At 44.9% G+C, this 19,419-nt stretch overlaps 1 protein-coding gene across 6 annotated transcripts in view; it reads right to left on the reverse strand.

Annotated features, from left to right (window-relative positions):
- Positions 1-10,095: 10,095 nt before the first annotated feature.
- LRRFIP1 (LRR binding FLII interacting protein 1) overlaps positions 10,096-19,419 on the reverse strand; it is a 131,267-nt gene continuing 121,943 nt past the window's right edge. For all 6 annotated transcript variants that reach the window (XM_036901140.2, XM_036901141.2, XM_036901143.2 and 3 more), the window contains 5 exons: positions 16,741-16,790; positions 15,081-15,198; positions 14,378-14,457; positions 12,177-12,281; positions 10,096-10,599 (listed from right to left, as the gene is read on the reverse strand). In XM_036901140.2, coding sequence (XP_036757035.2) covers positions 10,489-10,599; positions 12,177-12,281; positions 14,378-14,457; positions 15,081-15,198; positions 16,741-16,790 — 464 coding nt within the window. In that variant the 3' untranslated portion in view covers positions 10,096-10,488. The remainder of the gene's footprint in view (positions 10,600-12,176; positions 12,282-14,377; positions 14,458-15,080; positions 15,199-16,740; positions 16,791-19,419) is intronic.

Below are 19,419 nucleotides of genomic sequence, written 5' to 3' on the forward strand. Positions count from 1 at the left end.
GTGCGGCTGTGCAGATCCCCCGGATGAGAAAGTTGGGCGGTGCTGTCCGTACCGGCCGAGGCCACACTTGCCCCCTGGTTTGCGCGCCGCGCCCCGCGGAGACCGCGCCGACAAAGCAGCCACATCAGCCCTCTTCGTTTTCCCTTCTGTCTCAGGCTCTGGCGCAGCCCTGCAAGGCACCGTTATCCTGACTTTAAAATGTGCATACTGTTTTGCTTTGATTTTTGCTTAAATGATTTCATTAAAAATTGTTTAAACGTGCGTAAGATCACTTAAAAATCATAGTTTTTGAACACCGCCTCCGTATGCCCCGCTCGCCCTGAGCCCGAGGGCCCCTGGTTCTCTCCACCCGGGTGCGGCCTGCGGCACCGCCTTCTCAGCTCCGCGTGTCCGCACTTGCATGATTGATTTGGGGCTTGTAGTGTGTCGGTGTGAAGTTTTACATTTTATGAAATCTGTTCATCTCTGTGATTTATTGCCATGATTTTAGCCTATTCTGAATTCAGAATAAAGGTTTTTACACAATAATTTTTACTTGCCTTTTATGATTTGATTTCTTATATTTAACGTACTGCTTATATTTTGAAAATTTTAAAGTTACACGTGTATAATGTAGAAAATGCAGAAAAATGTTAAGAGCAAAATAGAAATATCCTATGAAAAAGGAATATTTTTATGGACCCCACGGTGGCCCCGTGGAAAGGAGAGCCTTGCAGGCTGCAGAGGCCCTGAATCAGCCAGGACAGCTCATTCTGTGTTGTGGGCATGCCGTGCGATTCTCGCCTGTGTGATCAAGATTGCTGCAGCTCCTCTCCCAGGACCAAGAAGAAAAAAGCCTCCTAGAATAATCAAAGAAAATGGAACAGAATGGGAGTCAGATTCTCATGTCCTTGAGAGAATTCTTTAGGAAAATGAGCACCCTGATCCTCGTCTGCTAACACAGACAGCCCCAGGAGTGCACAGTCTGTGCTTCTAGCACACTAACTGAATGTGTCCTTGACACCGCTCTGATGCATTAATTAATATAACTTCTTTGCTGTGTGCCCTGCTGTAAACTGCTTATTAACTATCTTCACATAAACAGCTAAGGAGCAGGCCGATTGGAACTCTGATCCACTATTATTCTGTGTCACGACCTCAGTAGGACTCTGAACAAACTCTATCTTCCTTCAATCAGCAGCTGTGTGGATTTCAGTTGGTACCTACTGCCCTGCTTCTCACAGAGCGTCACCTGGGATGTTTGGGGGAAGCTGTATGTAGAGACACATGATTGCCATCTCCTCCCATGTGTCCCTTGAATGCCTACATCTGCAACTTCCGGGGCTTTCTACAGTGGAAGAAGAATGGAATCTTGTTCTCTGGACTGTGAAGGGTCAAGTTCATTGAACAGCATTATGGGGGAGGGATGCTGGGTGCGTCTGAGGCAGGCTTGGGAGCAGGGACGCAGGCTAGGAACCAACACGCTTGTGCCTGGCCTTGTGGCTAGAGCAGTATTTCCTAAATTGTTCTCTGCAGAGCCCTGATCCTAGGAGGCTCTATGAAAATACAGGTTCCATGATCAAACGGTTTGGGAAATGGTACCTAGTCCATGGCCCTCTTAAGGAATCCCAATGACATTCACATGTAAATGTTCCTCAGTGAGCAAACCCATTCACTGGTTAACTGTGACTAAGGAATATTTGTTCATTTTTACTTGAATTTTTTTTACTTAGAACCCTTGAATTTTTATTGAATTCTTTTTACTTAGAACCCTTACTACATTTCTAGGAAGTAATGATTCATGAAAACGCACTTTGAGAGACACTAGAATCATAGTAATAGTCTTAGTCATGATAATAAAGCAGCAACACAAGCTACCATTTCTTGAGTGCAGCAGACACCATTCTAAGCATTGGGCTCCTGGAGCTGAACAAGGCAGACCTGCCCCTTGACCTTAGAGTGGTTACAGGGAGGGGCTGGAATCATATTGCTCTAGTTCTAATCCAGAGCCCTCCATTTCGTAGCTGTGTCCCTTTAGGCAGGTTCCCTAGTTTTTCTGTGCCTCAGTTTCTTTGCTTATAAAATGGAGGTAGAGTACCTACCTCAGTGGGTTACTGCAAAGATTAGATATGATTAGAGATGTGGAAGAGGTAGTGACATAATCAGATTTTTAAAAAATGTTTAGCCTAATGGATTGGAGGGGTGAAGAAGCCTGGAACAGGAAGGCCAGGGAAGGGTCGGTTGCCAGGGACAATGGCCTGGTCCAGAGCAGTAGCCATGGTGATGGGAAAAAGGATGGGTGAAGGAGAGCTCTTTGTTAGCATAGTGGGTAGACGTGTGTGCTTGGGATGAGTGCGGAGGGGTGAGGGAGAGGAAGGGTCGAAAATAACACTTGGGCTTCTGACCGGGGTGGTGTGTGGCTGGCGCCTTTGTAGGGTGAGGATCTAGGGAAGAGGAGCGTGTGGGAAGGGGTGGGAGGCTGGAGGGGGGCAGGGATTTTAGCTTATATCAGAAACTTCGGCTCTGTAAACGGACCTGCCTTTTGTCATCTCTAAGTAACTCTTTGCTGATCCTCCTCAGCTCTTTGCTGGTCCCTCCTCCTCTGCTTAGCCTGTTAGTTGTTCTCCACTCTTCCTACGCCCTCTAATTATTTACTCTCCCTCCAAGGCAAGTCCAGTCCCAAACTCTGAAAATCCCGTCTTTGCTGGTGACCCCGAAGTCTACGTCACCAACCTGGGTCTCTTCCCTGAGTTGCACACTTAGTTCCCTGCCACCAGGGAGCTTCCATTGCAGTGGGTATGACAGCCAGTACATAAAATACAATCTCTTGTTTGTTAGATGGTGATAAATTGAGAAAAGTGAAGCAGGAAAGGGGAACAGGGATTATTGAGGGACTGGCCACTTTGAGTAGGGTGGTCAGGGAGGCACTCGCGCTACTGGCACAGCCACTTTTCATGTTCTATTAGCTTCCCAAACTTAATGTGGCCTGAACAAAGCTCTTTAGCCCTCCTCTTTGGCTTTATTGTTTTGGTAGGACTACATTTCACTCTCGTTGTTGCATCACCTAAGATTTTACTGCTTTGCTGTAGTGTGCATGGCAGGGGTACGTGTCATTTCTATTATTACACATAAACACATCTGGTTGGTGTCAACGGATTGATTTGCTTGAATGATTTTTTTCTTGTATTCATATCACACCTCAAGGTGTTTATTTGAATGTTGCACGAGACAGCACAAGGGACATTGATACACATTAAATCATATTTCCTAAGTAAACTGAAGTGCTTAAGTTTATTTTAATTATACTTAAATTATTTTTCTGGTTCAAAAATAACTATGGGCAAAATTTTCAATTTAAAATGAAGACACCACTGATGTAGAATCAAGTGGAGATACAGAAGCAAGTACTGTGACTGAAACAGTAAAGGGTGAAGAGACTGGGAGAAGGTCTGCTGCGAATTTCATGGGGAATAGCAAATGCAGTTTTCTGGGAAGAGCAAATGAAATTCAAGTTTGTTATATAAAAAGATATATTCAAAGATAATAAAGTGGAAAATATTGAGACATTTTCAGCAAATACATGGTGCGGTGGTTTCAAAAGTATGTCCATAAATTCTTTTATACTCTTTCAAGAGTTACAAAATTTCCTCCCCCTGAATGTCAGATGTTATGGGAAGCATCTCCCAGGATTAAGTTTTTAAAAACCTGTGGCTTCCTCCTTGGAAAGAACCTTTTTCTCTCTTTCAGTCCTCCCCCTCTCTGGGAGAAGCAGGCTGCCATGTCAGGAGCAGCCATATGGACAGGTGCCTATGCTGAGGAACCGTCCTTCCACCAGCTATCAGCAAGGACATGAGGCCTGGCAGTAAGCCCGTGAATGGACTTGGGCAAAGACTCTCCCACCCTGGCTGAACCTTCAGGACTGTTTCCACGGCTGGCAGCTTTACTGATCACTAACAGCCGCTATATCACTCCCCGGCCCACAGAAGCTATGTGAGACAAGAAATATTTGTTGTTTTAAGCTGCTAAGTTTTGGGTTAACTGGTTATACAGCAAGAAATAACTAGTACACTGTGAATTAAATAAGTTTCTTCTCAGTAGTCCAAGTAAAATTGACAAAATTAGTCTCAAGAGTTCAGAATTACAAGTCCAATAAGAAAAATTTTAAGTGATGTTTTACAGGATCTGAGCTTGTGACTTTCACCAGCAATAATATGGTTTGGATTCTTGCTCAGAAAGGAATCTCATTTTTAGATGAAGAGATGGTAAAATAACATTTTGGGTACAGAAATTTTGTTAGAAAATTATGAGACAAGATGAAAAATATTTGACAAAAAGTTAAAATCTTTAGTTAAGCCACCAAACAATTGCTTGTATAATGCAAGACCTTTTAAACATAAAAAATCTTGATTCAAAATTTTAAAAATTGCAGGTACTTTTCTTTAGTTTTAAATGAGTCATTTTCTATAAGAAGGACAACCTGATTAATACTCTGGGCATATTTTGTTTCAAAGGATTTTCAAACTTACAAAGAAACATCAATTTATGCCCTAAAAGAATTGAACTTGTGATATGGATATTTTTTAAATCTTTTACACCTGTCAAAGAATTTCAGCTAGATATGAAATTAGACATGAAAACACTAGTTTCTATCATGATGGATGGTTCTCCAAATAGATTAGGTCAAAAATCCAGATTTTCTAGCATTTAAAAACCAGATTTTTCTTTTATTGTTTCATGTTACTTATGATGCATCTTGGAAGGACTTGTACTCTGTTTTCTGAAGCAGTCTCCATAAAATGGGTCACGGATATAGTTAAAATCATCCAGAATACAGATGCAAATATGATGAATCACCAGCTTATGAAAAACTGTTGGAAAATAGAAGACTTTGAATTTACTATCTTGTGCTCTTTGTCAGTGTTCATTGGTTGAGTCATGAAAGAGCTTAACAAAGATTTGCTTATTGTTAGCTTCAAGATTTTCTTGAAACAAAAGAAATTATTGCCAAATATTCAACAAAATTAAAAAAATGAGCATTGTGATTCATGTTTTCCCACCAATGTTACATTGCATATGAATGAGCTAAATTTAAAGCTCCAAGAAAATGTTTGTGACTTAACAGGTATTGAGGATTTATGTTGAAATGGAAACTTTTCAAATGATAAACTTATAGTAATTATTTTAATATATGAATCAATATGCATAAGATTCTAATTGTTATCAACAGCATTATGTAGACTGCAAAAACTACAAGAAAAATTTGAAGACCACTTTGTTGATATTGATAAATTTACAGTTGCTTGTCAATACCTCTTTGAATTTAATATTAATAAGCCTAAACTAACACAAGAGTTGATTAATTTATTTAATTTGGATGGATGTAGTTTTGAAACTAAAAACGTTTTTGCTTTAAAGTCAAATTAAGTTCTTTCAAAAAAGACAAATCAATTTTGTTGATGTGGATGCCATTATTAAAGGAACATGATTTTCAGGTATTCGACTTGACTACTGAGAAATTTTAAAATACATTTTGAATACTTGTGTATGTAAATACACTTTTTCAACTGTAAATTTTATGAAATCCACACACAAATCAAGTATTCACAATGAAAACTTAACACCAGAGTTGAATTGTGCTGTAAATATAAAATATATATTGAATTTGAAGATTTACTATGAAAAAATAATGTACAATATCTTAATAACTTCAAAAATTTTATTACATGGTGAAATAATATTTTGGTTATCCTGGGTTAAATAAAATTCAGTGAATTATATAAACTCCAGAGAGATCATCTCCCAGAAAATTAGCTGTCATTCTTGATAAAATTGTGGAAACACACAAACACAAATAAATAGGTTTAGGTAAAAGCAAAATTATATTTTAAAAATCACAGTAAAGACATGTGCTTCTGACACAGAGGAGACACCTAGTATTAACTAGTTCTTGAGCTGATGTGTCTTTGTGCTCTCATTGTGTTTTCTGAGATGGGACTTCACAGGGTTAGCAGATCTAAGTCAGATTTTCCCACTTTGTTTCCCCACTTGCCCTTACTGCTGTAATATGAATGTATTTGCCCTTGTATACGGCTGTTTTAATTTGCTAAATCTCAACTGTGCCAAATCTTGGGCAATTGTTTCTGGGTCTGATCTTGTATTTATACTGGGTACATAAAAGGCAGACATCTTTTTTTTACCATACTCCTCAGATTGCACAAATGGTTTGTGGGAAGGGGGAGCAATAATTGTTTTGTTCTTTAGTAGCATCTGAATCAAATTAGAACTAGATTTTTAAGATAGCGAATTAAAATTTTTTGATAAGAAAATATTATCTTAAAATCACATTTTGCAAAATTGTGGTGAGTGAAGAATACTGCTCTTGGTAGCCATGCAATCCCAGGCTGGCCGAGGCTGAAAAAAATCCAAACAGGCCAGAGCCACAAAGCAAAGGAGGCCTTGTCCTGAGGCCAATGTGTGCATAGTGGGACTCATTGCAAGGAGCGTAGCCTGGACAGCAGGAGGCCTGGGCTCACCTGAACTGGGTGGGCCAGTGGTTTGCTCAGAGCCGTGCAGAGCCAGACGTGCGTGGTGTCCGCAGAGGGCAGAGCTCGCTGGACTCCACAAGGGTCCATGGTGGGGCGGCAGCCCCAAAGGCCAGCAGTGGTGGATAAACAGACCTACAGAACCCTTTCCCTCATTGTCCTTGTCACCCACATCTACATACGGGATAGGAACCCCTTGGGGTTTAGAGAGTGTTAATATAAAACAAGTATTCTAGTTCAGGACGTTTCCCCAAGCCTGTGGTGTCCTTGCTACTTGCCAGCCAAGGGGATGGGTGACTGCAAAGGGAGGCAAACTGAGCCGCGGTCAGCACCACACCTCCCAGGGTGAGTGGCACCTGCTTAACATTTAGGATGCTTGGGGACTCACAGGGGCCATCCGGCAAGGGGTGATGGGGGCTGTTCTGGCAGAGGGGGGAGCCGAGCACACAGAGGTGCTGGGGACTGGCTATACACTGACACCCATGCTGGCCAGTGGACAGAGTGGCATCCAGGGGTGTGGTGACAGGGGTGGGGCTGGGGCTCAGGGACACCTGTTTAGTCCCTGAGAGACTGGAAGCTGGGTGGGAACTAGTCTGGGAGGCTCTTGGGCACAGAGCAGAGCCCCAGCCTCTGAGCTGAAGTCCTCTAAACCCCCCAAGTAGCCCCACGCCAGGGCAGGGGGCAGGCTGCAGGTGCAGGGAGCCGGGTGGCCCTGTAGACAGCAGCTGTCACTTCCACATATCCAGACAGGCATATGCATGGGGGCCTCTCTTGGCCTGGCCATCTGGAGAAACACCCCAGATGTCTGTGCCTCATTTTGAAAACTTGAGCCTGGCTGTCTCCGCCTGGCACCTTCCCCTCGTCCACACTGCTTTCTGTGGCAACTGTGTCCATGGCCATCCTCCTCACAGGAGCACAGCCTCCTTAAGGTGGGCATTTGTCTGGTATAGCTCTAGAGCTTAGTGTTGTACAAAGCAGGAATCCGTATTTGCTGCATAACAAATTTCGAAAATATCAACAGTAACTTTTGATTCTTAGTTTACATTTTGGACTGTTAGAACGGGAAATCCAAACACAGTGGGAACTAACACCTCACTGCAATTCTGAACAGCATTTGATTTATGTTATCCACTTGTAGTATCCATGTGTGATACCTTGCAAATGGGCTGCTCTATGTCCTAAATGCCATTTCTAAAAACGAAAACGATTTGTAGGAAACATACAAGAAGGATCCTGGTCCAAGTTTCAGCCACTTTTCTTCTTGCAATCTTTTAATTCAGGTTACAGCAGCGGTCGTCAATGTGGGGCGCTTTTGCACACCCCGCCCCCAGCAGACATCGGCAACGTCTGGAGACGTTGTCACGACTGTGGGTGAAGGCTACTGGCATCTTCTGGGTGCAGGTCAGGGATGCTCTGCCACATCCTGGGATGCACAGGTCAGCTGCCCTGGCGACCAAGGATTCTGGCCCAGAATGTCAGTAGCTCAAGGTGAGAAATGCAGGGAAGAAAAAGCCGGCAACAAATTCCCAACAGCTACATCCGCAGGAAAAGCTGTATTCTATGAAAGAAATTTAAAAATCACATTCTATCTTCCTCTGGAATAGTGTGTGTAATGTGGATTTGTGTTTCTGTAAAGATTGGCGTAAGTGGCTGAGACTAAAGGTTGGACTTCCTCAGAGCCACGGATCTGGGAGATGCCACCTCTTCCCGGGGCTGGTGAGACGCGCAGCCCTCTGCTAAGCAGCTGTGAGGCTCCAGGCCAGTCAGCCTGCCTGGGTCCCGGTTTCCCTATCTGTGACTTCACAGGCTCTCGTGAAAACCAGATGAGTGAAAATATGCAACAGCAGCTGCCTGCCAGGCACGTCCAAGCACTGTAGAAGTGTTTCCCATTATTAGTATTACTTGCAAGCTGGCTGGACATCTTACTGGTTAGATGGGAGTGTGCTGGGGGGACACTGCAGGAAGCCGGGCTCTGCCTCCTCGTTCCTCCTGCTGTGCTTCCTTCCTTCCTGCTCACAGTGCCTGGGTGTGCAATGCATGTCACCCAGTGGTGTCCCTCCTCCTGTAGTTTGCGGGCCAGTCCCAGCCCTGGTTTTCTGCCTGCTGGCGCCAGCCCCCTGCACACTACGACCTGTCTCAACCCTATCCCTTGCGCAGTGGCCTCAATCCCAGTTGGCCCTTTCTTGGGCACAAACCCTCAGCTCCAAGGCGTCCTTTAGTTTCCTTCCATCCTTACTCGTTACTCTCTGATTACAGGTTAACCATCCTCGACATAACATTCTCCCTGTTCAAATTCCTGGGTGGTTTCTGGTTTGGACCAGCCCCTGGCTGAGGCATAGCTGCTGGTTCATTCTCTAAAGGACTTGGAACACATAATGCTTGTTAAGTCGAATTTCAAATCTAGAAATCTTTTGAAAGCAACCATCCTAAGACTTGTTAGAACATATAAACCCACATTGCTGGGGAGAGTTGGAGCTCTATGCGGTCAGGGCTGGGTAGGTTTTTGCAAAAAAGCACTGGGGTTGAACATGCAGCAGCTATAGGTCTGCGGGCACCGTTGGGTGGATTGGGGACTGGACGATTTTACCTATAGAAACTCAGCAAGATATGACCTGCAAACTGTCCTCTGAATGAGGAGACACGGACTCTCATACCTAATCAACTGACCAGATCTCGTGCTTCCCAGATCCAGACAGTGCTGGGGACAGACCCTAATGACGTCTAGCTCTACGTGGGGGACACTTTCTTAATTATGTACACCCACTCATGTCCTCTATATCTGCATCCTCCAAGTGTCAACCCTGGGGGAGTTTTAGATATTATCTTTTGGTTTCCACTGGCTAATATCCTACAAAGTTGACCAATATCCTGCTTAACCAACCTTATTTGAAACATAACATATATAAAGAGTAACTAAAAAGCAAGTTGCCAAATTTTTCTCCTTTTGTCCTAAGACACTGCAGTTGCCTCTCCTACTCCTTACCTTTACTTTTTTCTAAGAGCACGGATTCTTCTAAGAGCAATATCCTCATTCCCTGTGAATATATATATTTTTTTAACTGGGGAAGAAAAATTTATTGATTTGATATGCTTAAAACATAAAAAAGATGATCCAAAATATAAAGAACAATTAATATGAAATAGTTAAATGAAAGTCTTCTTTCTCAGTGGGAAAAAATAAAAACCACATTGCTGAAGCCTTTGACATTTCATTTTTTAATTTTTCTAGCAGTACATTCTTTAAAAGAAGTTAACAACTTCAATTCCAAATATAAGGATTAAATAATGCAAATGAAAAGCTGTCATTTTCAGTGAAGCTACTGCCTGACTCCCCTGGAAAAAAGTATTCTTATTGAACAGATGCAAAAAACTCTTAGAAAAGCTTTATTTGTTGCCTGTAAAGAGTCTTCTTAAGGTCACTTTTACTTCTAGACCATCCCCTTGTTCTAGTTAAAGAGTTTTGCCTGGTAATGGCTTGTGGTTCCACAGTGTTTTGTGTATGAAAGCGTAGACTAAGAGACACTACTGAGATTGCTCAAACTGTAGATTCTGCCATGAAAGCAAGTCCCAACACTGTAACATTTCCCTTTAATTTTCAGCAAGACACATGAAAATAAAACTCAAACCCCCCTTGAACCTTTACTCTGATTGTTTGGAACGGCAATGGGAGACTGCTGTGCCACGGGACCCGGGGCTTCCAGGGCCCAGTGTGCTTATTCAATGACCTGCAGGTTCAGAGTGGCAGCCCAGCCCAGGGTCGGGCTCTGCAGACAGAGGCACGGGCGGCTGCTGGGGCTCCCGGGTGAGCCAGTCGGGAGCCCAGAGGAGCCCTGTGCTCGGGCCATGTGCTCACCGGGCTGGGCGCTCTCTCAAGCAGGGGACGCAGCAGCGCTCCCGGACGGTTAACAGTAGAGCCCACAAGTCTGCACTTCGCAAGCGCTGACCAGGGTCCTGGGTGGGCTGGTGCTTACTGCTGGGACAATAGTGCACTCCGATTTGCTTTCATTTTTTCCAGACGCTTCACTAAGTGGCCGTTGCTCACCTCAAGCTCTTCTGTTTTGTCCAGTGCAGAGCGAAGCTGGGAACAAAGAAGGAAAAAAAGGCAGCTTTGAGGAACCTGTTTCCTCTAGAACAGGATCACCAAAACTCAATCCCACTGAAAAATGCAATTACAGCCTGCACCCATGGAGATCCTGAATACAAATGTGTGTGTGTGTGTGTGTGTGTGTGTGTGTGTGTGTGTGTGTGTGTGTGCTTAAAAAGTAAAACAAGACACAAGATTCTGGCCTCATGAGTAACTAGGCGACCTTCCTCCTCTGAAACAACTAGACCCAGATATGGCACAGTCTTGGGATCCTGATCACAAAGGGTTAAGTGAGACAAACAGAGCTGAGCCTGGACCTGCTGGAGGTGGTCCTCGCAGCCCTGGGCAGCGGGGAGCAAGGATTTTGGGGCCAGAAACCAAAGCAGGGAAGCCTGAGCTCAAGATGGTCACCCCTGGGAGCCAGGGCCACAGAGCCTGGGGGTCGGAGCAGAAGGCTCATCAGCAGGGAGCCGTCTGAACCAGCAGGCAGAGGGCTAGTGCAGGAGCCTGAGGCAGGGGTAAATATCGAGCTGTGGCTGTGGAGACAGCCCTCATTAGAACAGGGTCTGTGCCTCTGCTGCTGATCTAAAACCCTCAAGGAGGGTGGCTGGCATTCTGGGACAGGTTAATAAACCCCTGCCTGCCTCTCACCAGCAGACAGGGTCAGAGGCAGAAGCAAGCCCTCTTTGCAGGAAACTTCCCCAAGTCATGACTGTAGTTTTTCCACAAATTAAAATCAAGTATAGCCTCACAAAACACCAAACATACACAGGGACAGGTTGTTTGAGGCAGCGGGAGCAATAAACAACGGAATCAGACCCCCGAAGAGCTGCCTGTGTTTTAGTTGTCAGACATGAAAAACAGGACAGCTGTGCACAACATCTTTAAAGAAATAAGCATATGGTTAACAAAGACACATACATGTCTACAGAACAAGAGGAATGAATACAGTGTAAAAAAACTAAAGTTAGCAAACTGAAAGAACTTTGCAAAAATAATGCTTTGTGCAACAGATGGAGAAGAGATGGGAAATAGAACGGCAGCTGTTAAGAGTGAGAGGGTAGCAATGAGAGGGTCTGACCCCCTGATTAGAGGCACAGAAGAACCAGGGAGGAGGAATTACTTAGGGAGATCGTGGTGGAAGTTCTTCCAAAATGGAATTAGAAAAAAAAACTTCATAGATCCAAGAAACACAACACATCCCAAGCAGAACAAAAGAGCAACAAATGCATTTACACCACATTAGAGTGAAACTGCAGAAAACAAAAGACAAAAAGAACTTGAGAGAAGCTTGGGAAAAAAAAGATCGTCTACAAAGGGCCCAGAGTAAGAATGACATGCTGGTGGCATAACAGCCACGGGAGAAGGACTGCCGGCGATCCTGGCCCTCAGCTCCCACGTGGCAGGCCCACGGTCTCCTTTATGACGTCAGCGCGGCCCTCAGAGCAGTGTGGCATGACGTGACAGTCAGTAACCCAGGGGCAGGCGTTCCTGTGGGAAATCCTCCCTCTGCTGGCCCAACCAGAATGTCATTACCCATTCTTTTCCTGAAAATAGCCTAGAAAATATACCTCTCTTTGGAGTTTCCGTTTCTCAGCCTTAAGTTCATCTTCTATTTTTTCGGCATTTTCAGCAGCTGATTTATAACGTGATACTTGACTTTCTAACCTTATTACCTATAAGGAAGAGACACACCATATGTATACATTGATAGGCTTATTTTCATTTTCCAATTGCTTTCCCATATTTGGGATCAAAGGGTACGATTCAGTAAAATGGGAGAACAGACCAAGCAAATAATTATGATCTAGCAATCTGGGCTAGGTAAGGTCTAGCCCAGCCGACTGTCTGCTCCTATTTCTGAGCAGCCCGGTGCTGACACCTCCCAGGGACCTGCTTCTTCTCTGACCCTGGTCCCAAAGCGCGCTCCCCACAGCACTGACTCCGTGACGCTGTCTCCCCTCTCTGCGGGGCTGTTCTGCTGGGGAAGGGTAGGGCCCTGCAAAGGTTCCCCGGGGACCTCGGCTGCAGTCTCATCTCTCCTGGGGAGGCGGGTGGGAAGCGTGCAGGGAAGAGGAAAGGCCAGGCGCCGACAGACGGCGGTGGGGGGGGGCAGCTCTGGGCTGGCACTTCCCAGCCAGGCCTGCTGTGGAGACGGGCGCAGCCACGGCCTCCTGGACACTCTGCTGGCCCCAAAGCGTGCTCTGGAACTCGTCACTTTCTAGGTGTGCTGTTCTCATTTTTATTTCTACAAAAGTTCCAGCCAAGAATACCCACAACTGACGCGGGAAAAAGTACCTGTTTTTCTCTCTCCCTTTGGTTAGAACATAATGGGCCCCCAATTTGCTCAGCATGCCAGACATAAGTAAGCCAAATCTAGGTACCAGAGGGAGCTGCCTGGCTGGGAGAAGCAGACAAACAGTCCGGGTGAGGAATGTCCCCACATGAAGTGCTTTTTAATTAAATAAATTATTAAAAAACCCACAAAATTTGGAAAAAACTGCCTGGCCACATCAGCTACTTTCTACAACTGACCATTGCTTATTGCTGGGAGCCAACCTACACCGCCTGCCTGATGTCACAGCCCAGGAGGCTAACGCACCGCGAGCCGCCAAAGGGGAGCTTGACGATATCTCTTCTGTTGCTTAATTTGACTATTCCCCTAGTCCAAACAGCCCCATGAATCAGAAAATGCCCCTGGGGGCCATTCCTAAGAAAGGGCCTCAGAATGAGCCAATGAAGGAAGCCCCCGGGGAAGGACTGTTGGGAACCGTAGAGCGATCATAAAAACCCGGCTTGTGTCAAGATAGTCCCTCATCTAAGAGAAAATTAAACCCTACACATTCCCCCCAGGCCGGTGGGTTATTATACCTGGGTTGGGAAATAAAAGAAGGTTCAGGTGAATTCAGGGTACAACTCGCAGGCCAACTTGGCCCCCAGGAGAAATAAGAGATGACCATGATAAGGTATGGGTCAAGAGAGCAGACGGGAGCCTTGTTTGGAGGAGCCAAACATCTTGGCAGAGTCTCCTTAGGAGCCATTCCTGTGGGGGTCATGGGAGGCGCTGTTACAGCCAAGATCGCCAGAACGAGTGCCGCTCATTCTACTGTAAGTGGTTTTGGGGAACTATAGAAAAAACACGCCCCACAGCGAGTCTAGGTGGGAGACCAATTTTAAGATGACCTTTCCTAGATTAAACAAGTTTTAAGACACATTTAGAAAACATTGTGTTGTCATGTAGAAATTTAACCTGAGATTAAAATCCAAAAGTAAAAGAGCAACAGAAAAATCTTGAGGAAAAGACCAGGATGACCTCTCATGGTTGGAAGAGCAGGGGAACATTCCGGGAGGTAGATTATGCCATAAACACCTAAGGATGCATGCTTTACGATGATTTTATGGTGACTTTATGTAACCAATCCCTATATAATGCTTGAAGTTTCTGTCAGTCAACGGCCAGCCTGGCATCTCTGCTGGTGTCCGTGCCCTCACTCACTCGCCGATGCCGTTCACCTTCGGGGACGCCTGGACCCGCTGGAGCAGGACTCCGGCAGTTTATGAAGGATTAGTATTGATTCTATCAACCTAAATCCTGATAATGACCTTTCCTTCTTAACTTTTTCTCTCTGTAAGAAATATATTAAGGACCTTTGTTGGTTCTATAAATCTCTGCCTCTTTTTGTCCTCAGCCTTTCAGGGACGAGTTCCAGCAAGAAAACTTCAGTTAATCATCAACTTAGCCATCCATCACTGCTTACAAGTGTGCACGTACATTTTGTTCTAATGCAGTTATCTCTTGCTCGGATTTTGCAAGTTTGAATTTGAGGTCGCTGATCTGTCTGTTGGCATCCCCTAAAGGTTGATAGAAAAGGAAAATCTGTTAAGCTCTTGGGCTTTTAAAATGTGAGAACAATAGTTACTGGGAGGCAAGCCTTTATTTTGTAATTGTCTTGCAAACTTCTAAGTTCTGGCCTGTGGTCCCACAACTCTCCGAGCAGAGACAGAAGCGAGCGCTCTCTCCCCATGTACCCAGGTGAGAGCTCACGAGAACAAAGATGAAGAGATGGAGGGGGTAGGGGAAAGTCGGGAGCAGCTAGGCCTAATGTTACCTCCATTAACCTTCTTTCTAGTTTTCTAGCATAGAAAAATGCCTTCCGTTTTTTCCATATAATCACCAGATCAAAAAACAGCTGTACCCAGCATGGTGAAACGCGGTTTCTTGCCGTGCATCATATGGTGGTATCTTGTTGCGTGTTTTTGGGCACCTGGACTATTTCTTAGGCTCAGACAGAAACATCTGTGCCCTGCCCACCGGCCCAACCTTGTTCTCTCATGTAAAGAAACCTCTTCGTGCTTTTCGTACTCAGGGCTTTTGTGGGAGTATGGGGAACACCAGGCACTCTCTGCATGAGTTTTTCTCCTCTAGCACAAGTACACACGTAAAAGGGTCTCTTTTACACAGGGTTGACATTTACTTTGTAGGTCCATCACATGCACGTCTGTCCCGTTTTCTAAGACATCATCTTCAGGGCGTAGATGGTCCGGTTTGCCGTTCCTCTGTCTCTCTTCCAGCTGACCTTTGAGTTTCTTAATCTGGAAACATCCACCAATAAAATATGTTAATTTATGTAGTCTGAACAAGACTGAAATGCTGAGTTTAGAGCCTACCAGAAAGGAGCGGTGAGTAAAGGAAACACCAACTCCCCTAAATACAATCAGACGCTGCCTTTCAAGTCGTTTCATGTGCCTCTAATGCCAAAGAGACAGGGTCACACAGGTAAGCCGTTGAGAGATGGAATAGAAGGTCACACTCTACAACCCTCCAGCCACATAGGGAGCCTTTAATAAACAAACCAACCCAAATAAATACATGGAAAACCTTCTGCCAGTTAGTATTCTTCTCAGAAAGTAATTGTATAATGAAAATGGAATTATAATTTACAGTAACAGGCATGAAATGTTTTGTAACACTGGGAAAAATGTTATTTTTAAGGTTGAAATTCCTCTTGCATTTAGGAGAGTGTACATAAAATACTTAGAATATTTATGGAAGAGGTATCAAGTCAGCACACTATTAGCCTTTGATTCACTCGCTAAGAAGCCAGGAAGGGCCACATGGAGCCTTCTGGGCACAGAACTACTGTCACTGAGTCCCCAGCAGAACAGGGTGCTTTTCCACAGAACCTGATCAAGTTGCAGTTGCTGCCTTCTGGGGGTTAGCCTCCACATAGCTTTCTTCTAAGAGAGACACATATAGTTGGAATTGCAGTAAGAGCATGCCTGCAGAATTCTCTGGTGTCCAATGGGTATTCTCCCAGCCCATGTCCTATTAACGTCCAATCTCTGTGGACTTGGGAGTCCCAACATACACTGACACGAGCAGAGCCCAGCGCCAAGCACATCCCGGCCATTGGGGCACACTGCTTTTCTAAGTACAGAATTTTGATGGACACGTGTCTTTGAAAGATCACAGGCGCTTCAAGAAATCCTCCTACAATATTTAGTTTGTTTCCCCAATTTTGAGAGAAATCTTCAACAGAATTGTAGAAAGTCAGGCAAATACCTTTGATTAGGATTGTGAAGGAAAATGAGAGGGACTGAGTTTCCTTAGAAAGAGGCTGTAGAGTGACTTAATAACTATCTCGCATACAAAAAAGACCAAATGGGGCAACTGTTTCGCATTTCTTGAGGTGGAAGAGAGTAATGGAAGTAAACCATAGTTAAAATAACTCGGATCATGTTCAACAAAGACATACCTGCCGGACAGGGGTGTTGCTCACAGAGATTCTAAGACGGACCTCCGTGGAACAGAGAGCTGGTGCTGCACCGCCCCAGCAATGCCCCTGCCTCCCAGGGGCGAATCTAGGCCTTCCACGTAAATATTTATTTTAAGCAGCAATTGATGTAGAGTGATTTGAATTCAATTCCACGGCCTTGAGTGTTACAGACATCCTCTCTGAGCCTCCTAAGCCATCCGGTGTTCTACTTGGATAAAGACAGAGCCCCTGCCGCGTGGGGACAGCTTCCCCGCAGGATGCGTCAGGGATCCCTGATGACGGAAGCAAGGGCGGGGCTCCGGCTCATGGTTTCAGGCGCCCCATTGGAGAACTCGTCAAATAATAAAAAGATTGTTACCTGTTCCAACAAGCATTCCCGTTCGTCAACAAGCTTTTTCAACCTAATATCTGAAGGAATCAGAAAGATAAGAGGTTTAGGTGAATCTGTGCCCTGCCCTTTCAGCAGATCACTAACCTGGAGAATGGGCATTCGGGTTAGTGAGAGTGATGATGACGGCATTACACACGTACCACAGTGATGAGGTCACAGACAGGACGGGGAAGAAGTCAGCCTCCCTCACATGCTTGTCTCGTCAGGGGCAGCATCCGACCGCATGCAAACAGGCTAATCTTCTACTTGGGGTTAGCATGCAAGAGCGCTAGGACCAGACCACACTGCAACACAAGACCTCACAGGCTTCACAGTGTGACATCATCAGCAAGGTACCCACACACTGAGAGCCGCATCAAACAGCAGCATTTTCGTTAGCCTTGAATTCCCAAGTTGACATCACGGAGGTATTTCTTTCTCATTTCTTTCATGGACTTACCCGCATCGGGGTTCTGACTATATATTTAGGAATTGTATGTCTGCTGACAACATACCCACTAACCCACTTGTCAAGGGCTGTTACTCTTTTGAGGAAGAAGGCAGGAATAGTTTAGGACCCTGTCATTCCTCCCACCCCAGATATGTAAGCGTGCACACACATGAGCATCTAGAGGTCCCACAAACATCTCCCTGAAGGAGTACGAAGAGCAACACCAAGGCCTGGGGAGGGCTGAGGGCTTAGGGGTTTACACCAGTGTCAGGGCAAAGCCAGGAGGCTGTGATGGCGGCAGGCTGCCAGCGTGTGCCGTGTCTTCCCTCTGCGTCAGGTCAGGTGCTGTTCTAGAAGCCCTAAGGCAGCACCGCCACCATGTCCCTCTTCTACAGGTGAGAGGGCAACACCCAGCGCCACCAAGGAGCTTTCCTGAGGCCTCAGGGCTGCCCCCAGCCGCGGCGCCCATCGCTTTTCCAAATCTAGACCCAGAGCCAAGTCAGACCCGGGCTCCCAGCTCTGGGCTTGCTCTTCTGAGGGGACGGCGCTCTCATGAGCCCAGCTTTTGACTAGCCATGGGAAGTGGGAGTAATTCATTTAAAATGCATGTGTTTCCATATAAAAAAAATCACCAACCGCATCCTAATCCAAGTTACGTGCTTCTCTGATTTTTCCAAACACCTAAGTTGTTATTTTGAAAGGCACATTACAAAATACAGGAAACCAGAAAATGTTGAGCATGATACAGGATTAGCTTATGATTCTTTGAGTTGCCTGTTAATTTACATACAGCCAAATTACTTCTGACAGGTATTTTATTCTTTCTCTTCTATAAACCCGACTGCAGCAAAAAATATTTTTAGTTATAAATCCAGCTTTTATTCAACACTATTTTATATTCTTATATACAAAAAAACATATGCATCATAAGAAACACTGAATATATGAGTGATCTTGAAGCTTATATATCTATAGTACAATTTTATATTTTTTCAGTAGACAACTTCAAATATCCCAGATAGCAAGTGAAAAAATCAATGCTAACATGTCATAATAGGGCTAGCAAAAAAATGAGAAATAAGGGTAATCTGACCATAGTCTTACGGTGAGACTGAGAAATGGAGAGAAGTGGAATTTTTAAGGAAATTTTAAAGCAGAATTGCAGATTAAAACTAGTTTTAAGAAAATAGAGAAAGGAAATTTGATATGAGAAAATGAATAACTGCTTTTTCATAGCTTTAAAAATCAATTTGATTTGTTGAGTGAATAGTGGTACATCACTGAGATGCTCACTAACACTTGGTAAGCGTGTTGCAGGGATCTTACTCTCCTATATTTACTAAGTGGCATTGCTCATCATTGGTTCCAATTTATAAACAGATGTAAACAACCATGGCTGCAGTTTTTAGAAGCAAGGCTCAAAGAAATGAAGTCACAATGTCTCAGATTAAATTTTCTTTTACACTGGGAAGTTAAAATGAGCTGCCTATTAAAGAAATTTCAGTAATATTGTTAAAGGATTATGTTTTTTAAACAAAATCTAGGTTTTGGATATTAAATTCCAACCGATTTCCTGGTATGCATCCTAGAGGCCTGCAAAAGGAGAAACAAGGAGGTGAAGCCTCATGGGACACCCTGAGGCAGCCAGTGGGAGCAGGTGTTGGGGTTCTCTGAGCCTGTCCTCCGGCATGCTTTGGGCTCGCTCGTCATTACCTCGTCTGCCCAGGGGACAGCAAGGTCAACCCCCAGCGATGACCACAGTCACTGAGCACTCACTTTCTAGTGCTCTGCCTGGATCTGATCCTCACAACTCTTAGAGACAGGTTTGAACCCCATTTCCAGGGAGCAAAGTAAAGCACAGCGAGAGGAGGTAGCTTGCTTATCATATGCCACCAGGAGGGTAAATTTCGTTCTGTGGGTTAATTTCAGCCGTCATGAGCTCTGCTCTCCCCTCCAAATTCCCAAAGGTAATGCGGGGGAGACTGAGGTCTCAAGAAATCCACTCCCTCCTCGAGCTACCTCAGGGTGACTGTAGTTCACGAGGGCAGTCTTCGTTCTGGCTGGGGCCAGCTCCCTAGCATCTCCTTCCTGCGGAAGGCAGAGCAGGGGCGGGCTGCTGAAGATGACTCGTTTTTCTCCTGTTTACGGGTCCACGAGGTCTGCACAGATGAGAACTATCTACATCAGCCATGCTGAGGCCATTAACATCTTGAAAA

This window comes from Manis pentadactyla, chromosome 6 (genome assembly GCF_030020395.1).
Source record: "Manis pentadactyla isolate mManPen7 chromosome 6, mManPen7.hap1, whole genome shotgun sequence".
Lineage (NCBI taxonomy): Eukaryota > Metazoa > Chordata > Mammalia > Pholidota > Manidae > Manis > Manis pentadactyla.